The 24,546-nt window shown below is 40.3% G+C and overlaps 2 protein-coding genes across 17 annotated transcripts in view; one reads left to right on the forward strand and one right to left on the reverse strand.

Moving 5' to 3' along the window:
- The window catches only part of SERAC1 (serine active site containing 1), a 28,402-nt gene extending 20,236 nt beyond the window's left edge, over window positions 1-8,166 (forward strand). For 8 of the 14 annotated variants that reach the window (XM_049800403.1, XM_049800406.1, XM_049800407.1 and 5 more), the window contains 4 exons: window positions 2,291-2,388; window positions 2,935-3,117; window positions 3,602-3,745; window positions 5,693-8,166. In XM_049800403.1, the coding sequence (XP_049656360.1) occupies window positions 2,291-2,388; window positions 2,935-3,117; window positions 3,602-3,745; window positions 5,693-5,829 (562 nt within the window). In that variant the 3' untranslated portion in view covers window positions 5,830-8,166. Of the gene's footprint in view, window positions 1-2,290; window positions 2,389-2,921; window positions 3,118-3,601; window positions 3,746-4,085; window positions 4,234-5,692 lie in introns of those variants that run through there. The other 6 variants (XR_007506031.1, XR_007506034.1, XR_007506032.1 and 3 more) reach the window with 6 other exon arrangements.
- Window positions 8,167-11,616: 3,450 nt separating this feature from the next.
- SYNJ2 (synaptojanin 2) overlaps window positions 11,617-24,546 on the reverse strand; it is a 70,828-nt gene continuing 57,898 nt past the window's right edge. For all 3 annotated transcript variants that reach the window (XM_049800401.1, XM_049800400.1, XM_049800402.1), the window contains 8 exons: window positions 23,679-23,757; window positions 22,250-22,418; window positions 21,715-21,867; window positions 18,930-19,064; window positions 17,587-17,699; window positions 16,755-16,863; window positions 15,230-15,432; window positions 11,617-13,448 (listed from right to left, as the gene is read on the reverse strand). In XM_049800401.1, coding sequence (XP_049656358.1) covers window positions 12,651-13,448; window positions 15,230-15,432; window positions 16,755-16,863; window positions 17,587-17,699; window positions 18,930-19,064; window positions 21,715-21,867; window positions 22,250-22,418; window positions 23,679-23,757 — 1,759 coding nt within the window. In that variant the 3' untranslated portion in view covers window positions 11,617-12,650. The remainder of the gene's footprint in view (window positions 13,449-15,229; window positions 15,433-16,754; window positions 16,864-17,586; window positions 17,700-18,929; window positions 19,065-21,714; window positions 21,868-22,249; window positions 22,419-23,678; window positions 23,758-24,546) is intronic.

The following is a 24,546-nucleotide window of genomic DNA, read 5'->3' on the forward strand; positions in this document are numbered from 1 at the left end:
TGGGCATGAGAAGCTGAAAAATCCTTGACTTAGTCTAAACAATACTTAGCAACAACTAAAAATATCAGTGTGTGTTATCAACCTTATTCTCATACTAAATCCAAAACAGAACACTATACCACCTACTAGGAAGAAAATTTACTCCATCCCAGCTGAAACCAGGACAGCTTAGTAATTGAGTTCAATGGTCTTTAAATCAGATCCTAATCTGAGTCCTTCAAACACTTATGCAGATACTTAAGCATGTAATGAGTACTGTAGATTCAGCTTGTGTACTTCAGTGAAGGCAGATGCATGACTGCTCATAGGTTAAGAGTCTGAAAATTGATTATGTTTTGTGTAGGGGATAAGAAAAATGAGCATGTGTATAACAGACTGGGAACTTGGTACTTTTTCATTTCCTCCTCTCTATGGATACAGGAAGGATCAATGCAATTACTACATTAAAGAAAGCATGTAAGCAGGGAAAAAATAAGGAAGACATGGCTGTTAAAATGCCTATTTGAAATTAGGCAAAACAATGACAGTAAAAAACATGTAGGTGGTTACCTCTACAAGGTCCAAAGAAGACTCGACCTTGTAGAGGGACCTTGTACCTTGTTTTGCACCCAAAGGAGAGCAACGAAGCTGGTGAAGGCTCTGGAGCACAAGTCTTATGAGGAGAAGCTGAGGTAACTGGGGTTGTTTAGTCTGGAGAAAAAGAGGCTGAGGGGAGACCTTATTGCTCCCTACAACTACCTGAAAAGAGGTTGTAGCGGGGTGGGGGTTGGTCTCCTCTCCCAAGTAACAAGCAGTAGGAAATGGCCTCAAGTTGTGCCAGGGGAGGTTTACGTCAGATATTAGGAAAAATTTCTTCACCGAAAGGGTTGTCAAGCTTTGGAACAAGCTGCCCAGGGAAGTGGTTGGGCACCACCCTTGGAGGTATTTAGAAGACGTATAGATGTGGCGCTTAGGGACATGGTGTAGTGGTGGACTTGGCAGTGTTAGGTTAATGGTTGGACTTGATGATCTTAAGGGTCTTTTCCAACCTAAACAATTCTATGATTCTAAGAGAACTTTTTTCCTCTGTCCATCTGGAGTAAGTGTAATGGAAGAAAATTTGAAAAAGAAATAAACATATATTTCTTTATTTATTTTCAGATAATGTCTTTTTTGTTACAAAATGGAAAATTACATTATCTGCTATTTATAGTCACACAAGCATAGTATTTGATTATTTTATAATTTGATATAGTTAATAAAAAATGAGAGATACTGAAGGTATTTTTAACTAGCAGGAACAAAGATGTAGCATTAGAATTACAACCTTATGATTGCTCTAAGTGTATAGGCTCATTCACTGTTTCAAAAGTGAGTTTTTATGTCTCTCGGCTATCCTAAAGCCTATTGTTTGGCTGAGAAGACACATTTGGGTATCCTTTTCATATGTGTTATAAAAGCAATTTCTAGTGAGAATGCAGAGAACCAAATAGAGATGAAGTGAATTACTTTGCACAGAGGTTGCCCCAATATCCTTATGTTTTCATTATTCAAGGGTCCTCTTTCTATGATTCTTGTTACACTGCAAGGAGTGACTATGTTGCACTTTCAAGCTTGGATTGGGAGTTGGCATTGTTTTTGTTTTGGTTGTACCACAGATTCGTTTTCAACCTCTAATGTGTAGCTTATCCTTTCCAGAGCTCAGTCTCTTAATTTATAAAGTGGAGATTATTGTGCTTTTGTACTATTCCAGTACAAAACATTTGGAGATTATCGTCTGGAAAGTATAACAGACATTATCTGTGATTTCTTTTTTTAATGTGTTGGTTGATCATGCACTTAGCTATTAAATTCCTGTACATTGCTCCACATTTTGACTGTTGTTTAGCCAGGTATGTTTTTGTCAGACATTAGGTATATTCTTGCTTCAGGGGATAAAGTTCATTATGCATTGATGATGCTTTCATAAAATGAAAACATAATTTTATTACAATGTGTAAATGAAACTATTTAAAATTCCATAAAGAGATTTGTTGAACTAAAGCTGAAGGAAATGAGTGGTGAGTGAAATTAAAATAAAACTTTCTGGCAAGATCAAGAAACTGAATTTAGCTCAGTTCCTGTTGTCCTTGTGAAGCCAACCTTACGAAAGTTTCTGGCATTTTTAGTGTAGCAACAATAATTAAGTCATTAATGTTTTATGTACCTAACTCACTTTCATAAATGTGCAGCACTGAAAATTCATTCTGTTTTAACATAGCCTTTTAACATATCATGCTCCATCATGCTTGTGTTTGTTTTTTCTTTGCAGGAAGTCTATTGCTTACAGGAGCAATGAGCTTCTCGACAAGCTCAAAGCTGCTGGGATTGGAGACAGACCTCTGGTGTGGGTATCACATAGCATGGGTGGTAAGCACATTGCCTGTTTGATATAAAGTATTTATTTGTTGTTATAGTTCAGAATAAGCTGTTAACTAAATTCAGTCTGAAATGCAATTATTCAGAATAGTTTATCTAAAAAATTTGCAAAGACCTAAAAATGGGAAATAGATTTCTACTTTCTCAATGCATTATTTTCAATAGCATATACATTTTGGAAGGATTATTATTGCTGTTTGTTTTTACTGTGTTGATTTAAAACCACAAAACCAATGAGTTGAAATTCATGTAAATGGGAATCCAGAGGCAGAATTTTCTCCATGATCAGGCATATAGTAAATGTCATTAGCAACACTTAAAGCAAACCAAAATTGGATTTGCATCATTCATTGACATTTTATTTTAATGCCTCCTCAGGTTTGGTGTGGTTTTTTTCAACTTAATCTAACATATTTGACAAACTAAGAACTAATCAACTGAGGCAAGAATATGGTTAGTTGTTTCATGGATAATATAGCATGATCATTATTTTCACGGTGCTTTAAATCCCTGCATTAATTCAGTTTCTGTTGCCAGGTCTTCTAGTCAAAAAGATGCTGGTGGATGCTTCCAAGAATCCAGAAATGGATAAAATTGTAAACAACACCAGAGGAATCATATTTTATAGCGTACCTCACCATGGTTCCCAGCTGGCTGAATATTCTATAAATGCCAGATATCTTCTCTTTCCGTCTGTGGAGGTTAAAGAACTCAGCAAGGGTACGCTCACTTTACTACCATTTAACAGCAGGGATCTATGCTAATCTATTCGCGATGCTTTTTTTTATCGTGCTGTCAGAAAAAGCTGGATGTAAAAACAACAAACTCCCTTTTTATGTTTTGGGTTGTGTGTTGAATTACTGTAAGTAATTCTGAGTAACTGTTTCATTTGATTGTAGAGTCAAGGGGGGAAAAAAGCGAGTCAGAAAAAGTTTATAGAAGAGTAGTTTGGGCCATTTAGGAATGTAGTCACTCAACATGTGCTGGACTTCAGGCTCTTATCTTCTAAACAATTCCACGCTACACAGAAACAAACAACTGTTGCATATGATAGCAGGAAAAAGGGATTACAAACAAAATGCTACTTCTTTTAATGCAGTATTAATTTTTCCAAAACATCTCTTTAGGAATGCAGTCTTGCGAGACAAATGCTATAATCTTATGTTCAAGATAACACTGCAAAAATTATGTTGCTTTTTCTCAGATTCTCCTGCCCTTAAAGAGCTGAATGACGACTTCCTGTCTTTTGCCAAAGACAAGAAATTTTCAGTGCTGAGTTTTGCAGAAACCTTACCAACACATATAGGCAGCATGATAAAACTGCATGTCGTACCTCTGGAATCAGCAAGTAAGTCAAATAACCATTTAATTTATTTAGTTTTGTATATGTTCATGTAAGCATTGATGAGAAAGGATTATAAATGCTTTGGTAGAAAGACCTAGAAAAAATACATCTGTTATGTTGTGGGGTTTTTGTTTAAACTTTTGGCTGAGTTTAAACTACAGTCTCCCTGCTGAGATCAGAGGCAGCTACATTTACATCTTAGAATAGCAATTGTTTGTTTTGATTTTTCTAAATGCCAGTAACACTTCCTTATTGAAAAAAGAGGGTAGTCCCTGGTCTAATGTTACATTGTTGTAGTTCTTTCTTTTGTAATTATGAGTAACTGTTGTTTATCCTTGTATAGGTAGGCTGAATAGTGTTTCAGAAGCTCGCGCAAATTCCAGCTATTTCCTCCTTTAAAAAATAAGAAAGAAAATTAGAAAACTGCTAATGGAAGGAAAAAGTCACAAAGCTGTTTTTCAATGTTGAGTCCTTTATCTTCCATATCTCAGGTACTCAAGAAATAGAGTTTGCCTCCTGAAAAGTTCCCTCCATCTTTTTGCCTTTTGTAGGAGAAGGGAGCACCAGCCAGTTCTTTCTCTTGCTTTGTTTATGGGTGTTCAACTTAGGGAATTGTTTTAAGTCTGATATTTTCAGGTTTTCCCTGAACAAAATGCTCTTCTGTGCTGCCAAAGGTACCTGTAAGGCCTTGAACAGAAGCCGTTACTTTGCTGGGTTTTTAGATCAGGCTTTCCACCAGCTAAATCCACTAGGTTAAATGCAAGGTTAGTTTCTCTGAAAAAGGTGGACTATATATCCCTGTTTTCCTGAGTCAATATTTAGTGGTATTTTTTCAGTATGTCTTCTCAAGAAGCAATTGTGTGGAAAATGCTGCTGACACAATGTTATTGGCGAGGACTGAAAAACTGGGCATTCATTTTTTTTGATTTAACAAAATAAAATGAAAGAGGGCTGGATAACGGAGTGCACAAATAAGCACTGTGCACTTATAATTTTGTAGCATACTTCTCTTCTAGAGATGACACACAATGCAGCACGTGAGCTCTCAAAAGCCTTTAGAGGATACATGACGGTTCAGTGGCATGCCACTCATTTTGTTAAAAACCCAGGCTGACAAGCAGTATGCTCACTGTTTCTTACATGCATGCTTGGGCACACGAAAGCAAACCTTCATCCTGCTCTAGTGTTATTTTACATGGTTAAAGATACAGAGTTCCAAGCAAAATGGAGGATTTCTCAGGAGGTTGAGTGAATAGATAATAAACTGGAATGTGGCAGTCACAGCATCCTAACTGGAAATTTCACTGGTAGTGATAGCTGTCAGGAAAGAATAAATGCTGTAGTGTGCACCAAAATGTGTAGCTGAAAATGGATTACTTGTACTCTACAATAAAGCACTGTAAAATTTTCATTTCCCTGGAAATGTGTGTAGTGATTTTTGGCATATTTCAGGTTCATTCTAGTCCCATTTTTAATCTCCATATCAAAGTATTTTATAAGGATTATGGGCAATTAGTGGTGATGAAAACCTGGATACCCTGGATTTAAACCCTCTCCATTTTCATGTCAATGCTTAAACTTCAGTTAGGATTTTGCTGTTAGTCAGGTGCTGGTAAATGAAGTTTTGATTCTTCAAAGTTGTCTGTATGGAGAAGTGTACATTTGTGTATTCCCAGTAAAGACAGTAGAACTCTGACCTAGTGATTTACCAGTGTCATTTTTGTAGCAATGTATAGCTCTATCTGACTATAACAGTGTGTATTGATGCTTTTAGCACATTAAAAAATAATGAAGACAGAACAGTTACACTGAAGACAGGAGAAGTTGCTTTTGAGATAAATTGTTAATGCAAGATGTGCTTTTCAGTCTAGGTGATCTTACGCGCTTTGGTTTTTTTTTCTTTTTTTTCTTTTTTTTTTTTTTTTTTTTTTTTTTTTTTTCCCTTCCCAGAGTTAGGAATTGGAGACCTTATTCCAGTGGATGTTAATCATCTAAATATTTGTAAGCCAAAGAAGAAGGATGCTTTCCTGTACCAACGTACATTGAAGTTCATTCAGGATGTTTTAGCCCAAGAAATTGGAGACTGAGTTTTTTCTTCTATTTGGTGTAACACAGTAAGTTCTTCCCCTAACATTTGTTAGGGGATCTGCAGAACTACAAAGATGCTATGTCAATAGTATCTGCTGCTAAAATAATTTTCAGTATATCTCCAACTTGGACATCTCTCCAACTTATTTCTAAAATATATTCAGAACAAATACAAACTGAAGTCCTATGAGCTTGACAAAAAGAAAATGTGTGTTGGCTTAAAGTGACAATGATATGTCGACAAAATGTGTGTAAATGCTCCAGCAATTTGTCTGGGGGGGATGGGGATTCAGTGGAAGAGAAGTTTCACCTAGACTACAGATATCCCTCTGAAGCAATACAGCTAGAACATGGAGAGTGCCCAGGATATCTTCTTTTAGCTGGCGGGGGGAAAGCTTGCTCTGGAGGTAGGTGATCTCATTAAGATAAATATGCATCTGGGACTAAAGCTTTATAGAGAGGATCAGAAAGAATTAACTGAGGTGGGCTATTTGTTGTGTCAAAGGGGACAAGAAGCGTGTGGCTGCCTCAAAGCTTTGGTTTACTGCCCATGTTAAGTAGTATGACTGAAGCTTGAAGAAATTTATCCAAGTGAATGAAGGTAGCGTTTTGGTCTAGTTAACTCCCAGTTAGAGGAGTTTTTGTAATTCGCCTTTTCATTTAAGAGACCACCCAGATTTTTCAGCAAATATGGCATCTGTTTTCTGCATGAGAAAGACATAGGTTGGTAGGTTGTCTTGCATAGACAACTGTAGTTGTTTTAATCTGTTTGTACAAATGAAAACAAAACAAAAGAATTGTTCACCTTCTACGTTTCTCTCTTAATCTTAGCAACTTGTGAGATTGCTTTCTTTAGGACAGTGTGTATCTGGTCAGACTCGGGGCAGTTGTGTGCTTGTTCTCATGGAAGATATAGAACAGAGGCTTAGCTCTTTTGCTTTACTCTTGGGATGTACCAAGAGGATATGTTCAAATCCGTGGCTCATGTTACTTATTTAGAAACTCTTTCTTTAGCTGATTTAAAGAGCATTGAAAATGCTCAAGTGGAGCAAGACAAATGTAGGCCCTGACAAAACAGCTGATGCTTAGAGTTTGGAGCTCATGTAGAGAAAAGTAAAGCAGGAAAAAATTCAGGTGATCATAAGGTCCCACTGGAAATGCAGAATATCCCAGATGTTTTGAGTTCTTGAAGGCCAAGTGTATATTGGTGTAGGTATAGAGAAAAACAGCAGTGTTGTCTTATTTGAGTTTATGCATATGTTAAGGGTACCTTAACAATACTGGTGAGAAATAAGTATTTTTAGAAAAAAAACCATCAGTGCTCAGCCACTTTTTTAAAGTCTTAAATGGTTTGCAATGTAGTTAAAAGCAGCCTAGTCCAATTGTGGTCTCTTCCCTTCCTTTCTTTCCACCCCCAACCCTCTCTGAAAACAAACATAGGCTATGATTAGGCTATACTGCCCTAGCTGACCATTTGTTAAATAAGGCCTGTATTGATGACAGGCTTAAGATGACTCTTAGCATCACTCATGTGAGATGGATCTACTATCACTGGCCTTAAAATCATGGCTGTAAAAGCTACCAAAGAGGTAGGATGCACTTTGCATTTCTGCAGGGGCTTGGTGCAGGCGCCAGTGGCCGTTGCAGTCCTGATAGGTCCTGAGGCCACCTCAGCTGTTCCCACTTAAGAGCACTCCAGCCCAGGAGGACACTACATCTGAAAATGCACTTCTGGAAGTTGAGCCTTGACCTGCTGAAGTTGTGGAGTAAAATTCACTAAAGCAGTACTGAGAATGTACAGCATGACACTGGCAAAAAGCATTTTTTTTCCCCTAACCAAGATGTAGGCAAGAACACTGCAAAGTAGTATTTCAAATAGAAAATGTAACAGAACTGTTGTAACTTCCTAAGAGGTTTATACACTGTGGTTTAAACTTCAGAGTGTAAATATATTAGAACACTTCATATTCACAAGTAGAGGGTATGTGGAGTTCACTGTGAATAGACAAGACTTCTAATAACTGAATACATGTTTAGTGTGACAAATCTTGTATTGATTTTAATAGACTTCTTTGACTTACAGGGATTCAGATCAATGACATTACACATTAATCTCAGTAAATACATCTGTGTTTTGTTACTGGAACTGGAACTCAAGGCAACTTTCTCCTTTTTGAAGCTGTATGTATATATGTGTAACTTTTAAAACTAACATTTTGAGGTGTTGATTTCAAGGTTGTGGGGCAGGGGTTTGGAATATAGTAGTGAAATGCGTTTTTAAACATGTACTAGGTATACCACAAAATGTATTAAAGGTGAATGATCTACCAAATGAATGCTCTGGATCATGTTCGCTTTTGTTAAAGACCTGCATTACTTTTTAGTGATTGTCTCATGCTGGAAGAATGTGATGTTTACCCTTCATCTTCAATAAAAGGCATAGTACTGGGGGGCACAGCCAGTCATCAGTTTGTCCAAATTGAACAGTTTTTCAGTTGAGCTTTTAGATTTTGCAAAACTGTCTCCTCAACCATGTACAGACATTGCTTTGAAGGCCAGAGGGTCTGTTGGATAGAATTAATGTATGTTTCCCATTAGAAGCTTATGCTTTTGTGCTTCCCTGGTATCACATTAATTCAGAATAGTGCCTTTATGTAAATTCTTAGGTCTCAAACTATGCCTTTAATCCCATCTAGCTGGGAACCCAGCTGCAGATGTGGCTAGCAGGTATGTGTGAATTGTCTGAGAAGATGGTATTTCATCTGCATTGTGGCATCCAAGACTAAAACAGTAAGACAGGAAGGAAGGACTAATAGGACTTTGTCAATCCTCATGCACTTGTTGTCCAGCACTCTTGTATAACTGTATTGGTATTTCTAGTAGCAACAGTCATTAAGTCGTTAATTGCTGTGATTACAGTAGTGCAAACTGGCTTTCACTGTGATTTGTGCTCCATGGTACCAGGCAGAGCAGCTACCTAGAAAGGAGGAATTTTCCATCTGGTGAAAATGTCAATTCTGGACAAAAAGGAAAAAGCAAAAATTTTGTTGTGTCAGAATAGAAATTCTAAACAATATTTTGGGTTTGGTTCTTTTTTTCTTTGGTTTTTTTTCAGTGATCACCCACATAAAAAAGTTAACTTGGGCAGTTCCTATACCAGGGAGAACCACTTACCCACCCAAACACACATGTGGCTGAACAACCAGGATGCCTGTAGCAACTTAAAAGTTTCTGGACTACAGGGTCCTGGGTGTGCTCACATGGTGTTAGTCTCTTGCCAAAGTCTCTCACATTAAATAAAGACACAGCAGTTTATATACTTTCATATCTGGCTTCACAGCCAGCCTCAACACTTTAAGATTTCCAAGTGCTGGGTTTACAACATGAAAAATGTGATGGGATGGCCGCTCCCTACCACCTGTTATATGGCACTCAAGACTGATATCTATCACTGAGAACCTTGGGTTCCATTGATAACGTCCCAGTGAGAATGGGCAGCAGAGCTGAGGACAGAGCCGTGCTGTAGGTTCCCTAGTTGCAGATGTCAGGTAACGATGGTTCAGGTTACTTGGCTTCTTTTCACACTGTGCTGGGGCCCAACTTAATTCTGTATGAGAAGGAAAGAACCACCACCTCCTGCAGCCTGAGTTTTGTGTAGTGGTTTCCCAAACGCAGAGCAAGTCTGGCCCTGCTTACCTTCTCCTGAGCATTAAAACTAGAACCCAGGTCACAAGCACCTCCCTCTGAAAAAACACTTGGCTGGGGTGTTGGGCACCAGTGAGGAAGATAATATATTGAGACAGGAGATTCCTCATTCTTTGCTGTAACCTTTTCAGCTGGACTGTCTGTTCTTTTCCCTTGATTTGCTGCAATTCAACAGTATATGCTGTCACTGATAGTATAAACCAGCTAGCTGCAGGGATTTATACTTCAGTGGGCAGCTTGCCACATACATAGACGTAAGATATAATGCTAAAGGCCAGATACTTCTCTTATTCAAGGAGAGTAATGAAGCAGATTTTATTTGACTTGTATAAATCCACTTTAATTGGCTTTCCTGCTAACACTTTCATTAACATGTAAATTAGCTGTCCTAGAGCTGTTAATTATCTTTGCAGAAAATGTTGGATATGGTCATATAACATACACTTTCTTTTTTACTGCTCTTAATGTTTCATACTGAAATGTGCCCATAAATGTTCACTTTTTTTTTAAGAGAAGGATGAAGAGGCTTAGGCTCTGTGTCATCTTGTAAGGAAATAACTATCTTGCTTTGGCATTATTCCCCAGCCTGCTACCATGTTAAACTGACACTTGCATAAGAAGCTTAGCACTGGGTTTCACTGGTTTGGCCTCTGAAGGTTTTGGGGGGGTTTCTTAAAATGTCTGGGAAACAAAGGAGCAGAGGAGGATGGCAGGTGCTCAGACAAAGGCAGCATCCTCTCTTACAGGATGTCTTGTGTTCAAAATTTGGCAGTGGCAGTGAAACAGGTAGGCGTTGCAAGTAAGAAGATGGCTGAATTCCCAGTTTCCAAGAAGCTGAGAACAAGCCAATTAATTTTCCTATGAAAAAAAACCCAAACCTCTGAACTTTTTCAGATTTTTTTTGCAGAAAACATGTATTAAAAAATGAGGGGTTTTTTTTCAGCTTCACCAACTGCTTAAAAATGCTCTCCTTCCTTTAATAATAAAAGGTCTTGATGCTTCTCTTAACAAGTTACCATGACAAGTCACAATCTGTTTTGTCATTTTTAACTGCCTGCTTTGAAGAAATGGCATCTATAGTGTATGATTTTACTGCACAGGCAAGGCAAAAGCCTGCGCAGCCAGGGCAGATAACAGACGCATTTAGCACCGTGGATTATCCTCGCCAAAATCCTGGGCTTCTGAGAAGCATGATTGCTGGCTTGTTCATAATGAACATCGAGTCTGCTTTGAGTGGAGCAGCAATACTTCATGAGTCAGGCCACTGTGGTAAGTGACCTATAGACTCACCTGAAACACCTGCCTTACAGGCTCTGGTGGAATACTGGGTAAATGTAGGGGAGAAGCAAAGCAGGTGCACAGGAGTACTTACCTGGAGTTCCTGCAGTGGTTTGCAGGGGGTGCTTCCCCAGTCTAGGCTGTCATGGACTGAACCATTGAACATGATCATCTTTTAAACCTCTCGTTTGCAAGAACCTGCAGTGCACCTGGGCAACAGCTTTATTTAGAGCGGTGCACATGCTTCTGAAATTTGTCCTTGGTCTTAGCTACAGTGGCCCGTGTCTAGTTCCATTTCTTAGCCTTCCCAGGATCATGTTTGGTGATCCTATTGTTTTTCAGGGCTGCAGCACAGCTTTACCACAGCTGCTGAGGAGAATGGGGAAGCACAGGGCAGCTCCTTCCCTAGTACAAAATAAACAGACTGCATAGCTGCTGATCAGCAGAAATGCACAGCGAGAACAGTAGCTCTACATACTTCCACCCCCTACTAGTTTGGTGTCCAAGTTGAGCTTTACTGTGGGTGGGCAAACTCAGTGTTCGGCTGTAAGTGACAGTTCCTCTCTGCCAGGGGGTTCTGGCATCCCCAGCCATGTGCTTGTTGCCTAGTTTCAGGACACAAGAGCCTGTGTTACACGTGCATAAGCTTAGGTTCCAAGACCAGCTCTTTCCTCATCTGCACTGGGGAAATAAAGGACTAGCATGGCATTTTCTTACAAAGCGGCAGAATGATAATAGGGATGCTACTGAATTATTAAACTGTCTTTAGCATAGACATTAATATACCAATGACCTATGTCATCAGCGGGCCTTGGCTATTCACCATGTTTCTACAGTATTTGCATAGATAATACACAAGCAGACTACAGTGTTTCTTTAAAAGGGACTGTCATTGTCCACGTGCTATTTCATTGTAAAGTATGTTGTTTAGAGTTGGCTTGGTGTGAACAAAAAAACCAGGGTGAGTTTTGGAACTGTGGCAGAAAATCAGCTAGGGATGCCTTTGATGTCATCATAAGTCAGAGCAGTATTTTGAGAGGCTACCCAGTCCTTTTAGAGTAGCTGAGGCATGTTATTACAGTGCCATTAACAGCACAGCACTTAGGAGAGGTCTGTTGTAATACAGGGGGTGACTTGCCTGGTCTGGAATAAGAACAAGCATTTCTTGCTGATGCCTGGGCACCACCTCTCATGGTTCTGCTTTACAGCCTCCTAGTACACACCTTTTGTTTTACTTTCAACACAGGAATGAGTTTAACAAGGTAAGTATTAGGGCTTGCCACCACTGCAGCTAGTTAAGATCCACAAGAAGATACTGTCTAAGCCTTGTTTCCACAGTGGAAACCAAGTAGCAGAACAATACCAGTGTTACTGCTGTAGTTACACTGGTATATATTCTCCTTTTGGATGTTTGGTCTAGAGTAACTGTAGCAGTCTAACGATTCAAGATAAGGGTGCTTTATTTATTTCAAGTGACAGAAATTGATTAATATATAAATTTCACAGGAAATGTTTTTCTTAAAATCTTTCTTCCGTACACCATTACATGTTCTTACATATGATTTGTACCTGAAATGAAATAGAACATCTTAAGATGGATTAATAAAAAGAAATAACTTAGAAATAAGAACTTTTCAAACAAGCTGTAGATAATGTTAGGTTGTATATACTCTATACACTTCCCTCCAGGGGCAGTATCTTTATCTTTAAAGATGAAAATGAAATGTAGCATGGACAGATGATCTATTTCCTTAAATAAAAATCTTTGTGCAAAAGATTTATTTTTATTTTTGCACCATAATTATGATTTCTATAGGAACATTAAGGAGACAAAATTTTACAATTCTAAATCAGTATTTGTTGTCTTCAAGGTATTTTTGTTTTGTTCTAAGACAAGCAGTTTGTTGAACCCTTCTGACAGTGCACTACTGTCTTCATCATCACTAAACGTAACCCAGTGACTGAAATCTTTCAAGCTGGGGCGTTTTACATTTTCTGGAGTGCGTGCTGGAGAAGTATCTGATGCTGCCTGTATGGAAGGAGGGCAGGAAGAATCCACATCCATGTCCAAAAGATTGGTGTTCTCTGGAAGGGAGCTGGTATCTGAGAGCTGAGGATGCTGGCCTTCTGGTACAGGAGGGCCCTGAAAGTTAGCCATCAATTCTGCGGCATTTGGTGCTAACTGCTTAGTTGTGTTGTTTTCTGTGCTGGCAGAGGATGTAGGAGCTGAGACATCAGGCTGTGTGGGGACATGAGCATCCTGAGTCTGGGGGCAGAACCCAGGATTGTTGTTGGAGCTGAACATTAACCCACTAAAAAGTGGGTTGTCACTGCTCTGGAGAACTTGCAGATGAAGAGCTGCAGGAGCTGACTTCTTTCTTCGTGGTGGCACCTTTGGGGCAAAGGAAGCGTTTGAGGGAGACAGTGCAATGGCTTCGGCCATGCTTGCTGAGGGGGCCTGCCTTTCACTGCTCCCCCTGCTCTCCTGAGACTTCCCAGGTTGTGGTGTTCTGGGTTTAGGGACTGGAGTAATCCTTGTTGGACTAAGAATAGCTCCAGCTTCTAGACAGGGCTCTGTCAAGCCAAAAGGAGACTGTACGGTCTGTTGGTCAAATTGCTCTTCTGTAGACATAGCCTAAGGGGGAAAAGTAACAAGAAATTTGAGAACAAAAAGGGTACCTTAAACTCTGAGTCATTACTAGTGCAAGTCTTACTGATGGCATTACTGAGAAAAGTTGAGAGTACTGGAAGAAAAAAACCAGCAGCACAATGAGGAGGCTTGGCAGCACAGTTTTACACTGTACCTGCTTGGTTCTGTTCTCCTGCATTGTGCGTTGGACCCGTGTTCATTTACAGAGTGCTATTTGAGGACAAGGATCCTACAGCCTGTTCACTCCCTGTATGAGAAATATATCTCTTTCTGACCATCTCTCTTTCATGTTAGGATTTTGCTCCGGGCCAAATTAACACAGTTCTGAAGAGTTATTTGTTACATCTCTCTGCTGGCTAACGTTATTTAAGCAAGAATGCATAGGGAGGGCTAAATTAACAGGGCCATTAGCACATGCCTTTGGGTACATTCTGATACATAAGGCTGAAGGACAATTAGTTTAAGCAACCCAAGAAATGTATTAATGGCTCTGTCGTGTCTCACTGATGCTAGGAACTGAAGCTAAAAGTAAACTCTCGAAGCACAATCTAGCATATATTCACCATTTTAAAAAAAGTGGGGCGCAGCTCAGACTAAGAGGGCAGTGGCTGCTTCAGATTTCTCACACTTAGTGTGACTGAATGAAAGCATTTTAATTCTTTGCTACTCTCCCACAGTATTAAAAGATAATATACAGGCTTTTTAATGCCATGAAAATATTCAGTCAGTATTTCACGATGAACATATCCCCTGCCACTTCTGTCTATATGCTGTTGTTAAGTTGCCTACATTAGATTGCATGCTTTTTTAACAATAGAGGTGGATCAGGTAAAGGTTTTCAAGCACATGACTCCCATCTGAAGTCACTCAGAGTAAGGAGTGGATAGAGTAAAAGTGAAATAGATATATTCCTGTGGGAGAGTTCATGTAACTAACACCAGCAGAGGAGTCCCTCTCAGCACCTTTCAGGAGTGCCTTGGGAATGGCGGCAACATAAACAGACTGTTCCTTCTTACTGAATGTTCAAGGAAAGGGCACACACTTGTCTGGGGTTTGTTTTTTTTTTGATTTTGTGAATCTCTTAAGTAGAGATTGCACGAAGTCCATGATAGAGAAGGGGTGAATGCCTTTACAAAGGAAGATAAGGCAGGAGTCCTAACAACTTAGAACAGAGGTTCCTAGCAGAGGTTCTGTCAAAGGAAGAATACAAAAGGCTATATTTGTCTCTCTCTTGTACTTAAATTGCTTTCACCATTACTCATTTTAGCAACTCTAGAGGTGAAGAACTATTATCTTCATTGTAGAGACCTGACAGAGAGACAGATTAAACCCCCAACACCTACAGGTTTGTATTTTTAAGAACCTGAACTCTTGAGTAGAATCCAGAATCCAAAGTGAAAGGCTGAATCCCATTATAAGGTGTGTGAGAAAAGTTAGATGTTCCTGAACAGGACACAGAGGAGCATACTGATGAAGAAGCTGCCTTAAATCAATACAGAGCAGACCACTCGTGATGTGGTCAAAAGTAAACACTGCGACAAAGAAGGGATGAGTCTTAAATCCTGACAAGATTCAGATGAACCAGAAGAAAAGTAACAAAATCTAAGAGAATGGACTGACAAATAGAAAAGCTGAATATGGCTGAGTAAGGAACTCATTTCTGATCTCCTAGTATACTTTTATGCCTTGGTGACTACAATACACCAAATCATTTTAGTGCCTGCTGTCTAAGAACTTTAATATGTGTTTTGCTGCAACTGTCTTACATTTTCCGCCTTGACTCCGGTCCTTTGCAGAGGTACTGGCTTTTTGGTAGTTGGAACTTTGGGTGGCGGGCGATGGGGCACAAGCACTGGTCCTGCCTGCGACCCTTGAAATGATGCTGACTTTGTGATGCTGGGAAGAGGCTCGAGTTTGGTGAATGTTTGGTTTCTAGTTGGAGCAGGCTTTACTGCATCATCCTGTAGTCCTGAAAGCAAAAACAATTAGCGTCTTGGCTTAATCAGAATGTAGCTTCAAGATAATTTCTTTCACAATCGTGTTTCCCAAAATGTGCATGCCTAAAGGGAATGTTCTCAGGCAAGGAAGGTAGGTTTTAGAAATAAACACAGGGCTTTGCAATCCTGAGACACTTGTAAGAGGCAGTTAGGGGAAAAAAATCCCCTGTCTGAAATAATTTCATGCCAAAACAGAAGTGCTGTGCCACCATTTGGCCAAGTGGATAAAACACTGCCTGAGAGTTCAGGAGGACTAGACTCAAGTCCTGAGTCTCCTTTTGCCCTCGTCTCCTTATCTGGATAATCAAGATAACGATACCGAGCACATCTTGTACTTTGGGAAGAACTGTAAATGCCAAGTGGTGGTACGGCACAAGGGACTGAAAGTGATGCTCTCTCAGTGGGACTGAATGGAATGCTTACTGTGAATTTCAAAATTAATGGAGAGTAAATCCAATCTAAAAACCAAATATACAGCACTCTCTAAGGAACTAACATTACGATGCCTTTGGATTATTCCAAACTGCATTTGGTCTATTTACAAATGAAAGGGGATGTTTTTCTCCTAAACTGAGAGCCTTGCAAACTCAGGTAGCTATCTCAGTCATACTGCATTTTTTTCATTCATACAGCATCAGCAAAAAGACTACCTGCAACTCTGGAGGGTATATTCATGCTGCCTAAGTTTCAATGCCTAACCTAGTTTCCTGCTCTAACCTCCCTTGCAGGAGGCACTCTTCTCCAGGGATTACACCGAGAACCTGTACACAGAGTAGCCTTTTAGTGTAGCTATTCAAGCTAAAGTGGTGCAAGCTTCTATCCATCTAGGTTGCAACTATACTTGCTGTCCAAATGTGAACAGAATCCAGGTTATTTCTCCCATAGCTGTATTTGCTGTCTAGTCCTGCTTGGAATAGTGAGTATTCGCTAAATAGAGCAGCAAATATCCTTTATGCAACCCTGAGATAACACAGGTGCCATCAGTTTAGGAAGATTCCATCTTTATATTTTAACTTCTCAGACTAAGTCTGGACATAAATAACCCAAGGTGCTCCTAGCAACAGATTCTACAACAAAATATACAACTTGAGTCATCTTGGGAAAAAAAAAATGGTTAATATTACCAAAACTGACAGAGAACACAAAGTACAATCTTGCAAGAATGTGTATGTCAGTGTTCACGTGAGCTGCTGAATAGAAATACGTGCATCTGGGCTATGATGGAAAGGATGAATACACCTCCAGTTTGCTTTATTTAAAGATTTTTAGAAGTCATTTAGAAAGCTGTGCTCACCTCCTTTGGCTTCCATAAGACATCTAATAGCTTCTTCTGCTTCCTCAGCTGTAGTGGTTTTGATCTGCTTGACGTTGTAAGGTTTACTTATTCCAGTCCGGACTTTAGGCTTTAAAAAAATCAGAGAATGAGTCATCTTGAGAAAACTATTTTTTCTTGTACACCTGTAATCTTACAGCTAAGCTCACACACCTGTAAAAATCTATTTTGCCAGCAGCCTTTCAGCAATCTATAAATACTACAGAAATGGTGGGGAGTCTTTTGGCAGATATTACATCTTTGTTACCAGCTGAGAGATAGGCCAATGGCTTACTGCCACAGCTAGACCCTTAGCCATCCCTTGTTCAATACATTAGGGTTCTCATCCAACGAAAGAGGAGTGGGGAGTTGTTTCCACATTTCAGTCTTGGCCTACTCAGAGGGTTAGCAGCCTTGCTGGCAATGGTCAAGACTTTTCTTGTATGCTGCTGGGCACTAGCATGGCCCATCAAAAAAGAGGTGAGAAAAGAATTAAAGCATATTATCATGGCGTTGAAAATTCAAGTTAGCATCTGTCAGAAAGCAGCATGTGGAATAAACCAACAGTGCCCTGGTCTTGCACAATTCTCTCTCCCCCTCTTCAGCCATTCTAATTCCTGGCAATTTAATAACATTTTTTTGGTGTCTAGCAGGTCCTACAGTCTAGTATTACAGTACAAGAAGTTCATCTTAGCATTTCCAGCTCAGGCATGTGACAGACTTCCTTGTATGATGGGTGCATCATGTATGTGATGCTCATTATCTACAGCATCTATGTAGATGGGCGTGGACAATGCTGAGTGGCAGGACTCACTGGCTGCTGAGGGGCTCCAGGTAGCAGCTTTGCCATTGCCAGGATAGAGCAGGTGGAGTGGCTTCCTGGAGAGAGGGAACCATCTGAGGGGGACTTTTTGCCTGATGTTCCAGCTGAAAGAGGAATAAAAGTGGCTTTTTACATTCAAGAGCTGGTACAACATTTTATCTGCAATAGAGCAAAACCAATATGCTTTGAAACTGTGATAAATAAAAGAGAGATACTGTCACCCTCCTTGCTGCTCCAGGGGCAGACATATTAGGTAAGATCTTCCTGTAGGACAATGGGGACCTTGAGTCTCTCTGCCCGAGTGCCAAGAGCAAAACCCTTTAATCTAGGAGGAATGAGGGGCTGAACAGTTACTGGTCTAATCTAAGGTAAAAAAAAAAAAAATCTCAACACTGCATAAAATGCTGAAATTTTGAACTGTATGAGGAAGAGGTTTCCTAGTTAGTCTTGCTTTCATTTAATTAATTTAATAATCTCAGCTGAGCATTAACATTGGATTCCAAGCACAGAAATACAGATATCAGTGTTGTCACTTCTCTGCAAGAGACTCAGAAATGAATGGCAATAATCCCAAAGAACTCATCTTCCAGCAGTGAGTCTGACAGAACCTTTAATTTAAGACTGGAAAATATGCACAAAGAGAGACTTTGGGGCTGCAAGAAAAATGTGATGTACAGCTCATGTCCTACAGAAGGCAAAGATTATTATGCTGATGTAGCAATCAGCATTCAGCCAGAAGTAGCCATAAAAACAGGAGCAGCATAGCACTGATAGCATCTCAGGTGGGTAGAGCTTAGGTAAAGAGCATCACTTTCCCTTTGTGCCTCACTGAAAATCATAAGCCACTTTGCATTTCTTTCAAAAACACAAAAGCAAGCAGGAATTGCTTGCAAAGCAGGAAAAGAAAAAAAACCTGTCCAAAACAAGTATTTCATCAAAGCTTTTTAAAAGGAAGGTTACAATTAAGTCAGAAAAAACCCAAACTGTAAGAAAACATACAGTGACTTTGCAAGTCAGGAGGCATAATTACTGATATTTATTTTTATTGCCACAAAGTGGCTGGTCAACTCGCTGAGTTATGAGTTAGTATGAAACATATGGGCCATTCCCTCATCACTAAGGGCATTTTTTTGTGGAGTATCTGTCATCCTAAAGACAAACTTCTCCCATTGCTAACTGCAGCCATAGTTGGGCTGAAACCAACTGGGAAGTAAGTACAAGTACCTCAATGGCCTGTTGTTTCAGAACAAGGTATTACTTTCTGTGTCACCTAGAAATGGCAGGCAAAACTGTTCAGCTGGGGCCAACGCAACATTAAAGAAAGTTAAACTCACCAGGAGGGGGAGGCCTCTGTGGCGGCTGAAGTGGCCGAGGCCTGGTAGGAATGGACAGAGACCTGCTTGGAGACCGGCGGTGGCATTCCCCACCTGCCTCCAGCTCTTGCTTCAAATCAGCCAGGTCTGTATCATCTAGGGGAATTTTAGAAAGGATCTGTATTAGATACCCGCTGGGTGAGATGCATCAAATCCAGGTGGTCAGGAGAGAGATGATTAAGAATGGCAAGCCTCAACCAGGTATCTCAGCAACATGACATAGCTCCTTTCGTATTGTTTTGCTTTCCCTGAACGTCTTCCTGCTCCCACTCCTGGAAACATCTACCCTTTTGTCAAAGGCTTCTCTCTCTCTCTCCCCCTCTACCCGCCCCCCCCCCCCCCTTCCCAGCATTTATAATCTGTTTGTGCCGATACAAAGACTGCCTGCATGTGGTTTCAGGGTTACTAGTCACCTTGTTAGATTCTGAGCTTTTCACAGCCAGACTTGGTGGCAACCTGCTCTCATTCAAACTGTGTCATGGCAGCCATGAGGAGGCTAGTCACAGTGGATCCCTTACTCTTCCTTCCTAAACACAGGAGTTCCCTCTGAGGATTAGACAGCTTTCCTTGCTTGGGAGAACTGTTTTTATACCAGAGACAAATTTGTCTGAATGGCTCACTCATCACATCTCTGCTTTCCAGCAACATCTCCTAACAGATATACCTAGCTCAATCTGCTAGCCCTGGGCTGCACCTTGCATGACTAGGCTATTACATAGTCCTTCATCACATCTAAACCTCTCTGACAGCTGGAGAGGCAAGAAGTAGGGATTACTTTATGCTGAAGTTGAGGGCTTTCACTTCAGTTCTCTCACCCTGCCATGGCTGCCAAGCCACGCAGCTCTGTTCTTTAGGGCTCCAAAATCCACTGGGTTTGGTTTCGTCCCTGTGGTTTGGAGAGGATGGGGAAGGAATTGTGTAGCAGCAGTCTCTCATACTTAAGGCATTTTTACACAAGTTCCTGTTTTTCAGAAAGCTGTGCTCTTCAGGGAATACTGAGCTGCCTCACAGTTTCCTACTCCACTTGGCAGCGGATGGCAGCCACATAGACACAGCCTGTGATCTGCCCAACCTGCCCTCCCCCTTCTCTCTGCATTTTCAATACTTCTGAGCTGCAGATACAGGTTCATTGGTAGGATCCAAGGAGTCATGCAGGTGCCTAAATGCACGGCTTGAAATTCTGAGAGTAACACGAGACAAAAACCAGCCACCACCAGTCTATCCCTTCCCCTAAAAGGCTGCTGGTTTTAGGCAATGGCTCCCCAAGACATCCTTTTTGTGGGGCTATGCCCTTCTTTGACCTTAGAAACACATGTACACATTGTCCTGTCTGTCATTGGTTTCTATCTGTGTCTAACACCAGCTATACAATCGTCATACCTTCGATTAGGAGTTGCTCAGGCAGAATTGAAAGCTTATGAAGGCATCTGAAATTGCAGAGTCTTTCAAGATGGATTGAATATATCATATTTTGAGTCGTGTGAGATCATGACCCCACCTTGACCTCCTTCAAACTATACTTTATAATCTCCCTTTACTTTGTGATATTTTTTGTGGAGAAGAGTTAGCGTGGGTGAAAAGAATCACTGCAATTCTCTGTAGCTTAATGAATCATCACACAGTAGGCCAGAGGTGTTTGGAGGGCAAGACATCCTATAATACAAAGTGATTGGCTTCACAGTATTTAATACCAACAGATTACTTCTCAGCTCAGGGCTAGGTTTCTGGGTCTGGCCACACTGCACCCAGCCTATGACTCAAGGTGGGCAAGAAAGCTTGTATATCACTCTGACTGTTTGGAAAATCTGTCTGTGTAAACTTATGAATTTCATTTAATCTTTTTGAACTCTACTTCTGACTCAACCTTTGAAGGTATTAAAGTTTTCACTTTTATGTCAGAAGACAAAGCACTTCTGAGAGAGTGCAGAAAGACAGCTACTGAATCACTTGCTGTCATGATGAAGTGTTTAATACGTGGCCCAGCCTGTCAATGCTTGGTCACCACAGCATGTTGTGATCATATCCCATTATAAGACCACCACTGGCTTGGCTAGTTCTTGCTGCAGTTTTTATCTGTATTCTTTTCTTTATCTTCTGTTTACCAAGTCATTTCACAATAATGTGCAAACAAGCCATGTGACCAGGAAAAAAGGTAACACTAAAGCACTAAAAGAATGAATATACCTGTTGTGTGAGCTACGAATTCTTCAGAAATAAATAAAATAGGAACAAAGGAGAAACTTTAGGCTTCTTTGAAGTAATCTGAACACAACAACCTCCTGAACTGTCCAGCTTACACCTGACTGCACTGCCACAGCTATTTCTCAAAGTCCAGGGTCAAGCCTATCACTGAATCAACACGATTCCTTTGGTTTGATTTTGCTCTGGCCCTCACTAATAAGAAAATAACGGACAATTTTTTTGTATGTTCTGGTGCTGAACAACATGAAATGGATAAAAAGACTTAATTTCTCCTGACTATAAAGGGAAACCAGGATTTCTCAGCACTCCTGCCTTGCCCTGGGCTAGAGAGAAGGAGGCTCTAAGCTTTATTATTTGTATTGCTGTTATGCCTCAGGTACAGTCACTAACTCAAGGGGGGTTGAGCATGAACATGTACCAAAAAAAAATGATCCTTACCTTTAGAGAACCTACAATGAAAATATCAATGAGCAAGGAAATAGAGACAAAAGGAGAACAAACAACAAACCTTCAGGTCTTACTTTAAGGAATGTAGGTAATTTACCTTTATACAGCCATGTGTTTTGTCCAGATTTGTTTGAATGACCTATGGATGTGAAATGTCCGCAGCCCTCAGGCATATCTTCTGCTGTGTCTGCTACTAGGTGCTGACACAAAGCATCATCTAAATAATCATCTTCATCCTCCACTATATCACCTGAATTAAAATATTAGATAAAGACTTAGTGAGCAAATGCATTCTCTGTCTCTCTCTACTACCAATCAATGAATTTAATATATGTGTTGGGCAAGCTTCTTGTGTAACCCATGTGTTTCATTACAGTTTGTTTCTATACAGACAACTGTATCATACATTGGATTTGCTAACATATGTTACAACACTGAATTGATGGGATGATCTAAGCAACATTTCTCTGCCCAGGTACAGCGACAGGTCATGGCTTTAGTTACAATCCTCTTTTTAAGAAGTGTGGCTTCATTACAAATTAAGATACCACTAACTCATACTGTACCTTCTCTGTGCAACCAAAGTCAGCAAAGCAATTTCTCACAACTTAGCTTAGAAACCAGCTGCTCACCTTCTGAGTCGTAGTCCAAACTTGAGAAGTCAAAATTTTCTTCCAGAAGACAGGAGTTTGCCGTGGGGGACATGGGAGCAATGCTGTCCCGTTTTCGAGCAATTTCCTCCTGAAGGCCCTTTAGCCAGTCCTTAGTCTTGGGCCGGATCTTCACTGTTCTGCCTCTGACCTAATGCAAAGAAAGAATTGTTTCCCCCTGCCAAGCAACTTCACAAAATGAGAATACCTGAAGAGAATAAGGAAGTGCTGCCAATCTGTTGTACAACTGTTTCAGAAACTGATATAACTAAAGCTTCATTTTAGAAGCTAAATGAAAAGGAAGCACTCTTCCTATCCCCATAACCAAGTTTTCAGACTGTAACAATAGTCTTCAAAGAAAATTAGCTTCACAGCTCAAAAGCACTGCTGCTGCAATTGGGAAGTACTTGAGAAATAGGTGAAACATCAAATATTGTCAAAACGATACTGTGATAGTAATAATGGTGTGGGAGGGTTCCATTTTTGAGTCAGTAGCTTTAAAACACACAAGAATTTGCTACCTGATGCCATCTGTAAGAAGACTGTCTGCTCAGAAAATCCCAAATATGATGGTTGATGTATACAGAAAGTATATTATTAAACAGATTAAGAACACAGCTGCTTATATGTGTTGCTCCATGACATTTGGGGTAAGATGTGTCCAAGGCAGCAGCTTCGGCAGCAAAATTACTTTGGAAAGTTCCTGAATCAGGCTCGCAGTATCTTCACACATTGTGCACATACAATTGTGTTTGCGTCTGTGCTATAAATTACATCAATGAAATGAGCCAAATTAATAGATAAAACTCCAAATATGAAAGAAGAATGAGGGTTAAATCCATTACTTCAATGTTGAGTTTATAGTGCAGCCCCACAAACAGTTTTGTCAGCATAAATGAGGGGGTTGATGAATTGCAGAGTATGTGTGTAGGAAGGAAGAGCAGGGGATGGGAAGGTAAACGCCTACTGCTAATGCTGAGTTTGCCATGGAGGCCAATGAATCATGTTGTTCCAGCTTGGTAGAAGGAGTTTATTTGATACACTTAAAAGAAACAAAATATCTCCAAGCCACGATTGTGACAATGCTTTGGCAACAGTATAAAGTCACACATCTCGGGGAACTGCTTCAAGTGCCAGAACAATGACTGAGCTCATGCATTCTGCAGTGGTATCAGAGGCCAGATACTAAGCACTGCTTAGCAGCTCCAAGAAAAGTCTCCTCCTGCCCTCCTGAAACTGAAATACTGCATTGAAAGCCCCAGCAGCTGTGAAAGCTAAGGACTTTGTGAGCACTAAATTTCTTTAAAATAACGCTACTTGATTTAGCTAGAAATGCAACTATATCATTCTAAGTGACCACTTTTGAGAAATTTGTTATGAAATTATTACTATAGGTTTGAGAGAGTCTTACTTTGACACCATCTATATCCATAACACGAAGAGCTGACTTGCTGTCTGCAAATGTCACCAGCATTTGACCTCCACTGATCCTAGTAAAAAAAGGCAGAGGACAGAAAACAGTGCATTTTACTTCACCATTGAATGAAAAGCCTTAAGGCAAGCACAATAGTTTTGTACAGCTATGTATTTGGTTTTAGCTGTATTTTCCTCACAACTCTATTTTTGAGGGAGGAGCAAGTGATCTATGAATCCCAGTTGGGCTCTTGCTCTCCCCCATCCTCCTCTGTGTGACCCCAGCACCCTGCCCTTTACTGGGTCACTCCTGAAGCAGCAGTACAAACTTCTGAGCAGCTGTTGACAGGATACCTAGTCTGATATCAATGCTCCCTCTGTACTAACTTCTATGGCTCTGCATAGCCCTCAGCTCAGAGGACACATAATGTTCCCAAACACTAGTATGCCACCAAGCTCTAAAACAATTAAAAACAAGACAAAACAAAACCACCAAAGCATGTTCTTTTCTTGCTCCTTCACAAGCAAAGTGGCGTGGCTGTTCCTGCAGGGCTGCTTTTGAACGCTCAACTTGTATTTAGTACTTCATAAAACCATACAACAACAGGTCATCAGTTTTCCCCATTAAGAAATGGGTCAAATACAACGTAAACAAGTTTCTGGTCTTGTTTCCCAGGTCAACTGTCAGGTGTTTTGCCTGTATTTCTCAAAACAGAAGTCTCATAGCTATGCTGGAGTCCTGTACAGGATCAACCAGAATGAAATTAAACTGCTCTGCCAGAAGGTATCACAGTCTCCCTCTCAAACTGCGAGAAGCCATACTACTAAAAAATAAGCAAAATGACCCCAAAAGAAAGGAGAGCCAG

Source organism: Accipiter gentilis, chromosome 5 (genome assembly GCF_929443795.1).
Source record: "Accipiter gentilis chromosome 5, bAccGen1.1, whole genome shotgun sequence".
NCBI classification, from domain to species: domain Eukaryota; kingdom Metazoa; phylum Chordata; class Aves; order Accipitriformes; family Accipitridae; genus Astur; species Astur gentilis.